This window comes from Sus scrofa, chromosome 7 (genome assembly GCF_000003025.6).
Source record: "Sus scrofa isolate TJ Tabasco breed Duroc chromosome 7, Sscrofa11.1, whole genome shotgun sequence".
In the NCBI taxonomy this organism is placed as follows: domain Eukaryota; kingdom Metazoa; phylum Chordata; class Mammalia; order Artiodactyla; family Suidae; genus Sus; species Sus scrofa.
The window spans coordinates 69,798,189-69,815,990 of record NC_010449.5 but is presented as its reverse complement, the minus strand read 5'-3'; the positions used below and the strand labels follow the sequence as shown (position 1 = coordinate 69,815,990).

The 17,802-nt window shown below is 36.4% G+C and overlaps 1 protein-coding gene across 2 annotated transcripts in view; it reads right to left on the bottom strand.

Moving 5' to 3' along the window:
* Nucleotides 1–17,802, bottom strand: part of PRKD1 (protein kinase D1) — a 344,632-nt gene that overhangs the window by 56,384 nt on the left and 270,446 nt on the right. For both annotated transcript variants that reach the window (XM_021099186.1, XM_021099185.1), the window contains 3 exons: nucleotides 10,155–10,365; nucleotides 9,935–10,012; nucleotides 1,401–1,605 (listed from right to left, as the gene is read on the bottom strand). In XM_021099186.1, the coding sequence (XP_020954845.1) occupies nucleotides 1,401–1,605; nucleotides 9,935–10,012; nucleotides 10,155–10,365 (494 nt within the window). The remainder of the gene's footprint in view (nucleotides 1–1,400; nucleotides 1,606–9,934; nucleotides 10,013–10,154; nucleotides 10,366–17,802) is intronic.

Genomic DNA, 17,802 nt, shown 5'->3' with positions numbered 1-17,802 from the left:
GGATTCGTTAACCACTGTACCACGACAGGAACTCCGAAAGAAAACTTTTTTCTAACCATTGTCTCAACAGTGGACTTAAAACATTTAGTAGACCATGTTGTAAAGAGATGTGTTGTCACCCAGGCTTTGTCGTTTCCTTTAGGGAGCATAGGCAAAGTAGATTCAGTGAAATTCTTAAAGGCCCTAAAATTTTCAGTATGGTAAATGAGCTTCAACTTAAAGTCTCCAGCTGCAGAGTCAGCCTACCCTTTGAAGCTTTGAAACCAGGCATCGATTTCTCTCTAGCTTTGAAAGTTGTAGAAGGTACCGTCTCCCAATATAAGGCTATTTTGTCTACACTGAAAATATGTTTGGTGTAGCCACCTTCATTCATTATCTTAGCTAGATCTTTCACAAACCTGCTGTAGCTTCTACATCAGCACTCGATGCTTCCCTCTGCACTTTTACATTATGGACTGGCTTGTTCTCTTAAATCTTGTGAACCAATCTTTACTAGCTTCGAACTGCTGCAAGATTTCACCTCTCTCAGTCTTTAGAACACTGGTAAGAATTAGGACCTTGGTCTGGATTAGGCTTTGCCTTAAGGAAATGCGGCTGGTATGACCTTCTATCAAGACCACTGAAACTTTCTCCATCAGCAATGATGTTGTTTTGCTTTCTTATCATTTGCTTTCATATCATTTTTAATTCCATCAAGAACTTTTACTTTGCAGCGACAACCTGGCTGATTGTTTGGCTCAAGAGGCCTAGCTTTTGGCCCATCTCAGCTTTTGACATGCCTTCCTCACTAAGCTTAATCATTTCCAGCTTTTGATTTAGAGTGAGAGACATGCGACTCTTTCTTTCACTTGAACACTTAGAAGCCATTGTAGGGTTATTTACTGGCCTGTTTCAATAGTGTTGTGTCCCAGGGAATAAGGAAGCTTGAGGAGATGGACATAGACCAGAGACCGGGGAATGGGTGGTTGGTGGGACAATCACAACACACAGAGGATTTATCAATTAAGTTTACCACACCACTGGTGTGGTTCATGGTGCAAACAAATTATTTCAAAACAATTACATTAGTAACCTCAAAGATCACTAAATATAGGTCACCGTGACAAATATAATAATAATGAAAAAGTTTGAAACATTTGAAGAATTACTAAAATGTGACACAGAGACACAAAATGAGCACATGCTATTGGAAAGATGCCACTGATAGACATCCCCTACCCAACATTGCCAAAAACCTTCAATTTGCAAAGCACAATAAGCAAAAAGCAATAAAACAAGGTATGCCTATAAACACACAAGTTAAATTTCTTCTATAATAAATTAAAATATTAAAGAGCTTTAAAAAGCAAATGCTACTTAGGGCTCCACTGTTGGACCAAGGCTGGTGGTACAACCCTCACCTGATGGTTCTGTTAGAGTCCTCATGGTCCAGGTCTGGATCCTGCATCTCCCCACTGTCGTTCTGGCACTCTGCCATCACCATCTCAGCATCTTGGACCAATGCCTCTTCCATGTCATCCATGAGCCCACTGTTTCTTTCACTGTCATTGTCATCACTCCCTTCTTCCATGACTACATCAGACTCTGCCCCAGGGCTAAGCAAATCTAAAAAAATTGTTTTGCACACATGAAGATAAGCCTGGAATTCTGGATCCAGGACTTAAGAGAAAGTTAGGCAATCCTAAACAAATCAATTGGAAGCTGTAAAAAAAGTTACATGGAGAATTTTTTCTTTCACTTTGCTTTTTAACGTTAGTTCATAAAATTAAATTCATATCTGAATTTATGGGGGATGAATGTGTAATTTTATAAGTAGATGTTTGTTTTTTGTGTCCCTAAGCCTAAAAACATGAAAAGTCATGGGGAGCCTTGGAAGGAAGCCAAGTGTGGGACAGAAACAAAGTGTTATTAGGAAGCAAAGTGATACCAGGCACCAGTGAAGAGGAAACTGATCTTATTTCAGTAGCACTTTCCTGGTGGGAAAAATAAATATGTGGGAGGATGAGGGAAACTTTCACATAAGGGTCACTGATTCTTGATATTCCATAACTTTTAAAATTATGGAGTCCAATACATAAAATTGGTTACATGAACAGCAGCTTTTAAATACCTAAGGTATTTAATATTTGAAGTAATATTAAATCCTGTCATTATATAATTGATGGTAATGTAGAAATTATAATTACTTAGGAATGCAAAGTACTTATTTTAAAATTAGAAAATAGATTGATTAGAAACCCTAGCCTGCTAGGATTGAAAAATGGATATTTTACCAGATTTTTCTGGTAATTTCTGGCAATTTCAAACTGATCAACAAAACAAAAACTACACTGTTTCCCCTTAGTTTTAGTTATCAAGTACACACTGACATTTCCTAGGCCTGAACAGAATCAGTACCACATGCCACAGAAAGTGGGAAGATTGCCAAGTTTTCCATTTTGACAGTTAATTTATGCATCTCCAAGCCAGAAACTACTATGGGAATGTTTTCCTAGAGAACTTTCCCTTCTTCTTCCTCTAGAGAAGAAAGTTGGAGAACTCAGATAATCACTTATTCTTCAGGATTTTAGCAAAAAAAACATTCAACCTGTTTCTCTAGTCTTCTATCATCAGTTTTCTTTCCAGAGAATCAGAAAACTGGTAACAGACTGAAAGTATAAAGCAATCTACAGTCTATAGGAAAAGTTAGCCTGGGACACTAAATCAAATATTTTAATCAGAACCCATTGGGAATACTACCATGGAAGAAAATGTAAGCTGTTCCTTTAGCACAGAGCATTTTTCTTAGGATTCCTTCAATGTTACTTTGTGCAGCTTTTCCCAAATGAAAATTCCCCAATACAAAAAAGGATATGTAGTTTTTAATTGGTTGAATTAAAGTTCTGTTTATTATTATTAAAGATATAAGTTTATAAGCACATACATAATGTGAATGGTAAATGGGTGGTGTAAGAAATGGGGAACCGAGGAGAGGATGCAAGATGGCAGAAGAGTAGGGGGACGCGCTCACCCTCTCCCACAAACACAACAAAAAAAACACATTTACACGTAAAACAACTTGCACAGAACAACAACTGAATGCTGGCAGAAGAACTTAAACCTCCAAAAATGGCAAGAATCTCTTGACATCACTGGGTAAAACAAGAGAAAAGAGGAGAGAGAGAGAAGGGGAATCAGGACTGGACTGGCACTCCCGAGAGGGAACTGTGAAGGAGAAAGGGAACCTACACTCTGTAAAGTCACCTAACCAATGGAAAGATCAACCAAGTCGCAGGGATCTCCAGACTCTGAGAAAAGCTCAGCAGCAGGTCTGAGATCTAAAAAGCAGAGTGAGAGCAGCACAGATCATCTGGACCATTGGCACAGACACCAAAAACCCAAGACGCTCAGGTGGGGGTTGAGCACCGAGACCTAGGCTCTGGAGGTTAGTCCCTGGGAGCGGGCTGGGGTTGGTTGTGTGGAGACAGTCTGAGGAATTAGGAAAAGGTGCATCGCAGGTGGAGGGAGCAATACGCTAAGGGCTGGGGAGTGGAAAGCCACAACAGAGGGAACCCAGGAGAAGGTCTGGACAGGCCAGAGACACAAGGTGCCAGTGCTGGGGAGGGGAGAGGAGGAGGGGCGAGCCACCACAGAATACTCCTTGGGTCCCAGCATGTGTGCTTGCCTGCCAGCTAGCAGAGAGAAGAGCTTCCCAGAGCATCCTCCCTCCCTGACTGTGTGCACGCCTGGCCAGAAGCCACCTGCCATCCCGGTGGACTGGCCTCACCACCCTTGGGAAGTCATTGACCATCATGGCTTTCCCTGGCTGGTCTGCTAACACACAGGAAGTGCCCCACTCATGTGGAGCAAGCTGCCCAGCACCATCAGCCCTCAGGAAGAGCTCTTCAGCCCAGGGACACCAGGGTAAGCCCTGCCCAGCCACGGGGAGTGCACCTCCACCACGAAAAAGAAAAACACAAACAAGATGAAGAAGTTCAGAAACCATTCCCAGTTAAAGGAGCAGGAGAACTCACCTAAAGCAGTCAACAATGAAACAGACCTAGAGTTCAAAAGGAGATGGTGAAAATACTGAAGGAATTAAGAGAAGATATGAACAGTAATGCAGAATCCTCAGAAAGGAACTAGAAAATATAAGGAGAAGCCAAGAAACTAGAAAATTCATTTGCAGAGATACAAACGGAGCTAAAGGCAGTAAAAACCAGAATGAATAATGCAGAGGAAAGAATTAGTGATGTGGAAGATAGAATAATGGAAATCACCCAAAAGGACAACAGATAGAAAACCAAATGAAAAAACATGAAAGCAATATAAGAGACCTATGGATAATATAAAGCAGGCCAATCTACACATAATAGGAATTTCAGAAGGAGAAGAAAAAGAAAAGGGGGTTGAAAATTTTTTGAAGAAATTATCACTGGAAAATTTCCAAATCTAAAGGATACTGATCTCAAGATACAGGAAGCACAGAGGGTCCCAAACAAGTTGAACCCAAATAGACCCACACCAAGACATATTATAATAAAAATGGCAAAAATTAATGATAAAGAGAGGATCCTAAAGGCAGCGAGAGAAAAGCAAAGTGTCACTTATAAGGGAACCCCCATAAGGCTATCAGCTGATTTCTCTACAGAAACTCTACAGGCCAGAAGGGAATGGCAAGAGATATTTAAAGCACTGAAAGGAAAAAATATGCAACCTAGAATTCACTATCCAGAAAGAATATCATTTAAAATAGAAGGGGAAATAAAAAATTTCTCCAACAATAAAAAAACCTAAAAGAATACAGCAATACAAAACCCATTCTAAAAGAAATACTGAAAGGGCTTCTCTAAATTAAAAAAGAAAGAAAGAAAGAAAGAAAGAACTAGGATAGAGGAAACCACAATCAGAGAGCAGTCACTTAAATAAGCCAGCATACAGATCTAATCATGAAGATGTTTAAAATAAAATTAAATTAAAAAAAAAGACATTAAAATCATAAAACGTGGGCAAGGGAAGTAAGGAAATAAATAGATTCTTTTTTTTCTTTCTTCATTTTTTAAATTTAATTATTGTAGTGAAGCGTTTGAACCTACAGGACAATCAGGCAAAAACTCACAATAATAGGAAGGGATTAACATACTTAAAAAACAGGGCAACCACAAATAAAAACCAAACATTACATTTGCAAACAATGAAAAGAGAAACACTCAAGCAGAAAATAATTGGAGAACATCCAACCGAAAAAAGAAAGGAAGAATGGAGAATCATAGAATCAACTGGAAAATGAGGTTTAAAATAGCAATAAATAATCATTTATCAATTATCACCTTAAATGTCAATGGACTGAATGCTCCAATCAAAAGACACAGAGTGGCTGAGTGGATAAAAAAGCAAAAACCTTCAAACTGCTGCCTATAAGAAACTCACCTTAGGACAAAGCACACATATATATTGAAAGTGATGGAGTGGGAAAAGATATTTCATGTCAATGGAAAAGACAAGAAAGCAGGAGTTGCAATACTTATATCAGACAAAATAGACTTTAAAATGAAGGCCATAAAGAAAGACAAAGAAGTACACTATTTAATTGGTAAAGGATCCATTCAAGAAGAGGATACTACAATCATCAACATATATGCCCCAAATATAGGAGCAACCAGATACATACAACAAATATTAACGGACATAAAAGGAGAAATTGATGGGAATACAATCATAGTAGGAGATTTTAACACCCCACTCACATCAATGGACAGATCCTCTAGACAGAAAACCAATAAAGCAGCAGAGAGCCTAAAGGAAACAACAGAAACTTTAGACTTAATTGACATTTTCAGGACATTACATACAAAAGAAATCAGAATATACATATTTCTGAAGTGTGCATGGAACATTCTCAAGAATTGACCACATATTGGGGCACAAAGCTAACTTCAACAAATTTAAGAGTATAGAAATTATTTCAAGTATCTTCTCTGACCACAATGGCATGAGACTAGAAATCAACCACAGGAAAAGAAATGAGAAAAAACTGACTACATGGAGACTAAACAACATGCTACTAAAAAAACCAATGTGTCAATGAGGAAATCAAGAAAGATATTAAAAAATACCTCAAGACAAATGATAATGAAAATACAACCTCCCAAAATCTATGGGATGCTGCAAAAGCAGTGCTCAGAAGGAAATTCATAGCAATACAGGACTTCAAAGATCTCCAAAAAAAAAAAAAAAAAAAAAAAAGAAGAAGAAGAAAAATCTCAAATTGACAACTTAACCCACCACCTAAATGAATTAGAAAAAAGAACAAAAAGACCTAAAGTCAGCAAAAAGAAGGAAATCATAAAGGTCTGAGAGGAAATCAATAAAATAGAGATTCAAAAAACAATAGAAAAAAAATCAATAAAACCAAAGCTAGTTCTTTGAAAAGGTAAACAAAATTGGCAAACCTCTGGTTAGACTTACTAACAAGAGGAGAGAAAGAACCCAAATAAACAAAATAAGAAATGAAAAAGGACAGTGGGAAAATAAAAAAAAAAAAAAAAAAAAAGAAATGAAAAAGGAGAAATCTCAATGGATACCACAGAAATACAAAAAACCCTGTGAGAATACTATGAACAATTATATGCCAACAAATTCGACAATCTGGAAGAAATGGACAACTTTCTAGAGACTTACAGCCTGCCAAAACTGAATCAAGAAGAACTAAATCAACTGAACAGATCAATCACTAGAAATGAAATTAAATACATCATAAAAACATTCCCTACAAATAAAAGTCCAGGACCAGATGGATTCACAGCCGAATTCTACCATACAAAGAGGAACTTATACCCATCCTCCTTAAACTTTTTCAAAAGGTTGGAGAAGAAGGAACACTCCCAAAGACATTCTATGACATCACCAGCGCCCTAATTCCAAAACCAGACAAAGATACCACCAAAAAAGAAAACTATCAGCCAATATTGTTGATGAATATAGATGCAAAAATTCTCAACAAAATTTTAGCCAACTGAATCCAACAACATATCAAAAAGACTGTACACCATGACCAGGTGGGATCCAATCCAGGTTCAAAAGAATGGTTCAGCATATGCAAATCATCAATGTCATACACCACATTAACAAAAGAAAAGTCAAAAACCACATGATCATCTCAATAGATGCAGAAAAAGCATTTGACAAAGTCCACATTCCATTCATGATCAAAACTCTCACCAAAGTGGGTATAGACAGAACATTCCTTAACATAATCAAAGCCATTTATGATAAACCAGCAGCAAATATAATACACAATGGAGAAAAATTAAAAGCCTTCCCACTAAATTCTGGAACAAGACAGGGATGCGCATTCTCACGACTGCTGTTCAACATAGTTTTGGAAGTCCTAGCCACAGCAATCAGAAAAACAAAAGAAATAAAACGCATCCAAATAGGAAGATAAGAGATAAAACTGTCACTGTATGCATATGACATGATACTCTACATAGAAAACCCTAAGGATTCAACCCAAAAACTACTTGAACTGATCACCAATTCAGCAAAGTAGCAAGATATAAGATTAACATTCAGAAATCAGTCACATTTCTGTATACTAGCAATGAAATATTAGAAAAGGAATACAGAAATACAATACCCTTTAAAACTGCACCCCAAAAAATCAAATAGCTGGGAATATTCCTGACCAAGGAGGTAAAGGACAAATATGCCAAGAAATATAAAACATTAATCAAGGAAATTAAAGAGGATTCAAAGAAATGGAAAGATATTCCATGCTCATGGGATAGAAAAATTAATATCATAAAAATGGCCATATGACCCAGAGCAATCTACAGATTCAATGCAATCCCTATCAAATTACCCAGGACATTTTTCACAGAACTAGAACAAACAATCCAGAAATTTAAATGGAACCACAAAAGACCCAGAATTGCCAAAGCAATCCTGAGGAACACAAACCAAGCAGGAGGCATAACTCTCCCAGACTTTAGGCATTATTACAAAGCCACAGTCATCAACACAGTGTGGTCCTGGTACCAAAACAGACAGACAGACCAGTGGAACAGAAGAGAGAACCCAGAAATAAATCCTGACACCTATGGTCAATTAAACTTTGACAAAGGAGGCAAGAACATAAAATGGGAAAAAGACAGACTTTTCAGCAAGAATTGCTGGGAAACCTGGACAGCTGCATGCACATCCATGAAACTAGAACACACCCTCACCATGCACAAAGATAAACTCAAAATGGCTGGAAGACTTAAACATAAGACAAGACACGGTCAAACTCCTGGGAGAGAACATAGGCAAAACATTCTCTGACATCAACCTTACAAATGTTTTCTCAGGTCAGTCTCCCAAAGCTACAGAAATAAAAGCAAAAATCAACCAATGGGACCTCACCAAACTGACAAGCTTTTGCACAGTAAAGGAAACTAAAAAGAAAACTTACAGAATGGGAGAAAATAGTGTCAAATGATGCAACTGACAAGGGCTTAATCTCTAGAATATAGAAACAACTTATACAACTCAACAGCAAAAAACCCAACAACCCACTGGAAAAATGAGCAAAAGACCTGAACAGACATTTCCCCAAGGAAGATGTACAGATGGCCAACAAGCACACAAGAAAAAAATGTTCAGCATCACTGATTGTTAGAGAAATGCAAATCAAAACTACCATGAGATACCACCTCACACCAGTCAGAATGGCCATCATTAATAAGCCCACAAATATAAAATGCTGGAGGGGGTGTGAAGAAAAGGGAATCCTCCTGCACTGTTGGTGGGAATGTAAGCTGTTACAGCCACTATGGAGAACAGTATGGAGGTACCTTAGAAATCTATATATAGGACTACCATGTGACCCAGCAATCCCACTCTTGAGCATATATCCGGACAAAACTTTCATATAAAAAGACACATGCACTACATGTTCATTGCATCTCTATTCACAATAGCCAAGAGCTGAAAACAATCCAAATGTCCATAGACAGATGATTGGATTAGGAAGATGTGGTATATATACACAATGGGATACTACTCAGCCATAAAAACGAACAAAATAACGCCATTTGCAGCAACATGCATGGAACTAGAGACTCATACTGAGTGAAATAAGTCAGAAAGAGAAAGATAAATACCATATGATATCACTTGTATCTGGTATCTAACATACAGCACAAATGAACCTTTCCACAGAAAAGAAAATCACTGACTTGGAGAATAGACTTGTGGTTGCCCGGGGGGAGAGGGAGGGAGTGGGAGGGATTGGGATCTTGGGGTCAATGGATGCAAACTATTGATCATGGAATGGATTTACAATGAGATCCTGCTGTGTAGCACTGAGAAGTATGTCTAGATACTTACAAAGCAGCATGAGAATGGGAGAGAAAATTACGTATACATGTATGTGTAACTGGGTCCTCATGCTGTACAGTGGGGGAAAAAAGTGTGTTGGGCAAAATAAGAATAAAACATAAATTTAAAAAAAATAGAAAATGGGTAACCATTTCCTGGTGGGTCAATTCCTATGATTCTTCCCTTCCTTGACTGAAATGGAAGAAAAGTTAATTTCTGTCTCAATGCTTGGAAGAAAATGAATGGAGGAAAAGCCTGAGAGCTGTAACTTATAGGCATTTCAACAGTTTCTACATTTCTGAATGAACTAGGATAGGTATATAAAATAAGAGAGCTGGGGTAATTCTGGAAATCTGTATTTGTAGGATAAGGTGGCTCAACATGTAAAAATCAAGAAAATCTCTGGTCTTTATCAGAACTGAATAATGGGTGGTTTTCTATAATACAGTAGAACAGAGGCCATCATTTACTTTGGGCTGGGTCACAAGTATCTAATTGGAAAAAATTAAAAGGAACACAAATCCCACTAAGTCCTAACTAACACACACCCTAAGAGGGAAAAAGGTATAGTGACAGCTGACCTTTTACCTACCTCCATTAATGGTCACTTCGCCAAGGCAGTTGTTGGGTACTTTTGGTGCACAGCGTTTATGACAGTTGAATCTGCAATCTAATCATAATGATTTTAAAAGAAAATAAATCATAGTCAAGCATGCATCAGAAAGAGATGCTGTGGAAAGAACAGTTCTTTCAAATGGATGAGAATCAAACTTGGGCTGGTAACAAATATTTGGTGGCAAGGTCACCCTTACCTTTGCATTGCAGGCCCTGCCTGAAAAGCCCCTTGAGAAGCTTCTTGCAGTATTGGCACACGGTGGGCCGAGTGTAGGAGTGGATGACGAATGTGTGCGGCACTTTAACTTTGGACAGCAAGATCTTGTCCAGCTGGATGGGGCGTCCGATGTATGACTGGGAATTTGATCTTTTCTCTCGACCAATGAATGACTCGGATGGTGACTTTTGCTGTATGTTTGAAAAAATGATGAAGGCCAATAAGAGGTAAGAAAACTATCTGATTTATATATTTATGCATTTTAATTTTAATTTCATTTTGATTTTAGGGTGGCACATGGAGGTTCCCAGGCTAGGGGTAAAATAGGAGCTGCAGCTGCCAGCCTACGCCACAGCCACAGCAATGCAGGATCCAAGACACATCTGCGACCTGCACCACAGCTTATGCCAATGCAGGATCCCTAACCCAGTGAGCAAGGCCAGGGATCAAGCCTGCATCCTCATGGATATTAGTCAGATTCATTTCCACTGCATCACAATGGGAACTCCTATGTACTTTTTAATTGAATTCTGTTTTACTATTGTATTTAGTGGCTTGATCATTCAGAATGCAGGAGAAATAAGAATTTATTTCCCCTTTACTTCTTATTTGAGTTACTTTGGTTTTATAGTCTGAATAGAAGAAAATTGGAGATTAGAATATTTGAACCTGATTCCTAGGACTTTCAAATAATTTTCAGCTTTAAAATTTCATTAGCTTTAATATAGAAATATAAAGTTGAAAGCAAACCAAAAAATGGTGCTTAATCTCACTATTTATGTCACTGACATTTTTTAAAGTTTTACATGTAGAATATACAAGGAGTTTAGGAAAATAAAAAATGAAAAGTAAATTTCCCCAGTCTCCACAATATAGTACTTCATCTGAAAAGGGCCTACAGTTTCCATGGATTTCCTCAAAGAAAAAAAAAAAATCTAAAATTATTCTTTAACCATATCAAAATAAAGGGTTATAACTACACTGTCATTTATATATTTGAAAAACAGCGACTTGTATGAGACACACAAATATTAATATTCTGGTTATAATTATATCTCTGCACTCTTGTCTCTCATTTTGTAATTATTTAATCAGCTCAGTACATAGATTTAAAAAAAATAAATGAATTAAAATTAACTGTGTTTTCAATGTTTTGAACAATTTTATGGTATCTCCTGATATCGTGGAAATGTACTTGGGAATCATCAGAAAAAATAATTAGAATAAAATATGAATTACTTTTTAATAGTTATTATATTTATATATCTCTTATTATGCTCCAATTCTCAGTAATTTTTGTGTTAGATGCCTTACAAGATAGGCCTTGTTATCTATAGTTTAGGCAACCAAGCTCCTAAGTTTAAATATATTTTTTTAGGTCAAATGCTAAATACACAGAGGAGCCAAAACATGAACCTACATTTGCCTGCTTTCAGAGCCCTTTAATTATCACCTACTCAGTTAATATCTAATTTAGAATAATTACTGATAGGATGAGAAACAAATTATATTTACATACAATTTCCATCCCTTTGATACCTGTTTACACCAAAAGGTAATATCATTTATTGCCAAACGGGAAAATTTTGATTTGTAGGTTTACTCACTGCGAGAAAAAGAAATTTGAGGTGAGGTTGTACTTAGGGATATTATGTCTATGGTTATATTTTCAATTCCATAAAATAAAACTATAAAGTATAATTACTCCCAAAGGACTCAAGTCTGGTAGAGACATCTAGGGAGCTTTTAAAGATAGGTCGGAGGTTTGCCAAACCAGAATCATAAATATATTGAATAAATATCTTCAATGGAATTGAAAAATAATTAAATCCATCGGGTTAAGTCCCTGTTTTAACTATACCCAATAGGCCAGTTTTAAGCATACACTAAAATGAAAAGGGATATTTTTTGATAGCTGGAAAGTTTCAACATTCAGAATAAAAACTGACCTGATGTCACACTTTCTTAGCAGATTTAAAATGTTCCCAGATTTGGAAAATCACCTTTCAGTTATTTTCCTTAATGTATGAGACCTAATCTTCTGTGGTGTTAGGCAGTTTGATGTAGGACTATTCAGGATGGGGTGTATTCACTTAGAGGAGCAAAAGACAGTCTGATAAAACTGAATGTTTTCTTTTCATCCAACATGGTAACACTCGCATAAACCCTCCCGCAAACTACAGGAACCAGAATTATTCTTGATAAGTCTTTTCAGTTATTATCTTCAAGGCAGGATAACATAAGGAATTTTAAAATATCACATGAGTTTAAAGAAAAGCAATTGGTTGTTACCTTGTGGCTCAGCATCTGCACTACACACATACTGAGGCAATGATGAGATTCACACAGCCACATGTGTTCTTGGCACAGAATAACAACTCACCAACTGCATAATTTATAGTGCCAAGAATTAAGACTAATAGCATTTAAGATATAATAGCAATTTAAGATTTTAATAGCATTAATAAAGAGAGCCCTCTAGCCATTTATGACATTTTAAAGTTAAAATCAACTAGCAACACAATCAGAAATACTTATCATTGCCTTTTCTTCCAGCTCCAAATATAATCAATCATTTTCAACGTGGCCTATATTTCAAGATGAAGAAGTAAAGCTTTCAAACCTCGAGAGAGGATGCATGCATGCAGGAATTGATTTATTGCTGAAAGGAGACTGAGTTGTTTAATTTTACCAGATGACACACACTTTGGGAAAGGGAGAGTGCAGCAGCCTTCTGAAGTTTTGTCTGCAGAACTGTAGTCTATGTTTCTAGGAGTTTACATATACACATTTGCACATGCTTTTCCCTGTCATGAAGCAAATCTAGGAGTTAAGATGAAAACAGAAGACTGGGTCACTTTCTGATGATTCTATAAATACTTGAGATATTTCTCCATTCTTCAATGGAGAAAGAAAGTGTGAAACAAAGCTTTTAAATATATATATATTTAATATTTTATGTATTAATACATATATATTTAAAACATAAAACAGAAAGTTAAGATCCTGTGAAGTAAGGTCACTGGCCTGCAACATAAATTTATATTTATAATATCTACCTATATATCATTGTTTACATAAATCTTTAAGAACCATTGCTTCTTAATCCTGCCAGTCATCCCTTTAAAAATCTTTTTCAAATGTGAAAGGAAACCAAATGTTTCTAAGGACTTTTAGAATTAGTGATACATTTTTCATTAATAACTCATATTCAGTTACTATTTTGAGAAAGGAAAAGTTGTAATTTCATTTTTTATGTGAAGCTTTGACAGTATATATACCAGAAAACCATAATTATAGTATATTTTGTTGGATCTATCAAGTTACAGAGTAAGAAAAAATTAGAAATGTGTAATTTTAAAGGAAATAGGAGATCATTTAAAAAATCTCATTAATCTAAATCTAACTAGCTTGGACTTGAAGGTAAGTTAAATATGAAACTAGACTTAGCAATTCAAAGGGTAATGTTGACTTATATCAAGGGGTTTTATGGCTGTTATGCATTATTATACAAAGTAAAGAGATACTGTTTCATTGTATTTATTCATTAACTTATTTCATCTTATTTTCTTTCTACTTATTTGTATATGTAATTATAATGTGTACAGTATTTCACAGTTTTAAACAAGATATTTCTTTAATTTTGGTAAAGAAAAATTTGACCTTACCCATCCAATGCTAGTAAAAGTTTCACTAGGTTTAAGAGTTAATTAACTGGTGTTTAAATTAACTTCCACTGTAACTAGTTGTGCTAGACTGGCACTGTGTATTTGGTGAACCTTGGCAATCCGAAGATAAGTGTTTTTTTGGTTTTTTTTTTTTTTTTTTTGCTTTGTTTTCTAAATGGGAATAGAAAGGAAATGCGAAATGTTTTGGAAAGGGAACAACCACATTTTGTTTCATCCTGCTTCATTATTATGTTCAGAGCAAAAACTGGCTCAAAACTCACAGAACAGATATAAAATTCCCTTCTCTATAATTATGGTAAGCATGTGCAGGAGGGTGTGCTTCTAAAAATTTTACTTTGGAGTTCCTGTTGTGGCACAGCAGAAACGAATCTGACTAGTAACCATGAGGTTGCGGGTTTGATCCCTGGCCTTGCTCAGTGGGTTAAGGATCCAGTGTTGCGATGAGCTATGGTGTAGGTCACAGATGAGGCTCAGATCCTGAGTTGCTGTGGCTGTGGTGTAGGCTGGCAACTATAGCTGGATTCGACCTCAAGCCTCCACATGCCATGGGGGCGGCACTAAAAAAAACCAAACAAACTATTTCTACATTAGCCATTGGGCCTAGGAATTGTTCTTTTCCTAAATGAAGACGTTTGGATCAAATTACAAGTGTGGAACTTACGTGAGAACTGACATCACTGTAAGGTATGGCACTGGGATGGATTGATACAAACGATCTGATTTGGCAAATTATAGATGATGGAGAGTATAAAGGTCTCCTTTTTGTTCTCATTGTAAGAGGTATCACATCATGGATGGGAGAAAATAGGAGAATAGAAAAATGAAAGCTGAATTTTAAAGAGAGGATTAGACATTAAATAGAATTAAGATCATATAAATTAAATTTTTTTAAGTCTGGGGCTTTGCAAAGTGTCTGCAATATCAGTATGGTAACAGTGTTTCATTTGAAAGTTAAGGCTATATGCACTGAACACTAAGTTGCAGAGACAATGCATCTTGCTTTTCTAGAGGCTCAATTTGTTTTTAAACCTGGTATATTAAATTGATGACTCAGCAAGTTTGGAACCAGACCAGGAAATGACTGCTTAGATTACATTATGGAAACTCCAACTGCCAGCACATCTTTAACATTCAACAGGACACTGAAACAATTTCCCAACAAGGTATACTCCATTCTGCAGTTCAAAATGAGTTCTGTTTATTAGTAGAGCTAGGAAACAAGGGGGGGGGGAACCATCTTTACCTGTGGTTTCTTGTTGTCATTTATATAAAAATCAAACCTAAGATTTCCTGAGAGAGAAAGTCACTTTACAAAAAACAAGATTTAAATGAAAACTCCTCCAGGATTATAATATTTATGTTTATTAACTAAAATCCATTTCATAGACCCATAATGAGGACTGGATTTGGGGTGACATAAACTTTCCTCAAGTTAAAGAGAAAGAGAAAAGTAATGGACACGTTAACATACATGTTGGCTTCTCTTTTCAGACTCATCATGTTTTGGACTCTTTGGTTTTAACCACTATATGATAAGCTCCTAAGAAGATAAGGATGGTGTCTTAATCACATTTGTCCTGTTAATGGAAAGAAGTACCTAGTATATGATAAATAATAAACATTGCTTGAACTGAATAAAAATGAATGTTTTCAAGAAATAAATACATGCAAATAATGGACAAGATATTTCAATAGAGATGTTCAACATACAGACTGTTACTTATACACTTATAAAAAATTTAGTATAATATGTATTGTAACTTTGACACACTTGCACTGTAGGATTTCAATTTTGGAGTACAGTTGGCTTAGGAATTTTTCACTGGAACCCTTCTCTGTACTTGTCTGTCTGTTCCTCATCCCTACTTGGCATATCCAATGTGCATACAAAATCTGCTCTGGAAGGAGGACTGGTGGCAAGCTCAAAAACACATCTATAGGCTGTTAATATGAATGGCTGTCAGGGATGCAATAGAGAATAGTGGAGATTACAGTAAATTGGAGAGGATGGGCTCACTTTAAAGGAGACTGGGGTGGCTCAAACACTGCTAATGGTTGCAATGTGAGTATGAAACCCTTGTTTCCAGACCTCTTAGTTTCACAAAAGAAGTGGAAACTCTAGTTGCTTTACAAAGTAATTCTATTTCTAAACTTTGGTGATTGAAAAAATTTTGAAATACTACACTAGTCAACTGATTTGGGGAATAAATCTGGTCGTGGGGAGTCAAAGCTCTTTTAACTAAATTATGACATAGAACACTTTCTATAATCTTTACATGTGTCAAATTCTCTTCATAGCACTTTACATGCACTAACTCATTTAAACCTCATGACCACCAGATTTTTGAAGACAAGGAAACTGAAACACAGAGATTAAGTCATTTGCCCAAGATCACAAAGCCTGCAAGTAGCAGAACTATGAACAGAGCAAGGTAGCCTTGTTCCAGATGATAATAATGATTCCCCTCTTTTTGTTCCCTAACAGCTCTCACATTCCCTGACTATGCTAATATAAAAACAAAAAGCATTTTCTTCCCTTCAATTAAGTCATGAAGGAAGAATTCATAAGAAACCATGAGAAAAAAATCAACATTTTGCAACATGCCAAAACATAATGTGAAAATATTGTGAACTCATAACCTTGACCTACAGAAGAGACTTCCAAGCAGCTTGTCTGTGCTCAGAAGATAAAATCTGAATCATGCATGTTTTTCTAGAACATAATGACTAGCAGAATACACAGCTTCTATTGTGTAAGTATCACTCAGCTGCCTGCCTACTTTCTTATTCACATGTTGTTATGCTTTAAAGATGTCAGAACAACAGTGTGAAAACAGAGTCAATCAAACATTAATTGTTTGTCCCAGAAGTTTTAAGTTTTAGTAGTTTTTTTTTTTTTGGCTTTTTAGAGCCATACCTGTGGCATATGGAAGTTCCCATGCTAGGGGCTGAATCAAAGCTGCAGCTGCCGGCCTATGCTACAGCCATGGCAAAGTGGGATTTGACCCACATCTGTAACCTACACCACAGTTCACAGCAACACTGTATCCTTAACCCACTGAGCAAAGCCAGGGATGGAATCTGCATCCTCCTGGTCACTAGTCGGGTTTTTTACCCTACTCAGTCACAACAAGAATTCCCAAGATTTAGCATTTTTGATTACTATTCAAATAACCGCATAGAATAACACCTTATAACAGGACAGTTCTCTTCTACAGCCATCAAGATAGTATTATTTATAACTGCTGAGATGCTGAGATATAAAAGTAATCTAAATGACATCAACAGATGAATGGATAAAGAAGTGTAGCATATATATACATATATGTATGTATATGTATACATATATGTGTGTGTATATATACACATATGTGTGATACACAGTAGAATACTACTTGGCCATAAAAAAGAATGAAATTTTGTCATTTGCAGAAACATGGATGGACCTTGATGGCATTATGCTAAGTGCAACAGGTCAGAGAACTACAAACACTGTATGATATCAGTTATATGTGGAATCTAAAAAAATACAACAAACCAATGAATAAAACAAAAAAGAAGCAGACTCAGAGATACAGATAACAAACTAGAGGTGGGAGGAGAGAAGGTGGGGGGAGAAATATAGAGGTAGAGGAGTAAAAGGTACAAAATAAGCTAAAAGGATATACTGTACAACACTGGGACTACAGCCAATATTTTACAATAACTACAAACAGAATATTACCATTAAATTGTGAATCACTATATACTTACTTGCAACTTATGTAACACTGTAAAGAAATTATACTTCAATTTTAAAAGGTGGATCTATTTAATTTATAATTTAACAAGTGCGGAGTTCCCATCCTGGTTCAGTGGTTAACGAATCCAACTAGGAACCATGAGGTGGCAGGTTCGATCCCTGGCCTCCCTCAGTGGGTTAAGGATCTGGCGTTGCCA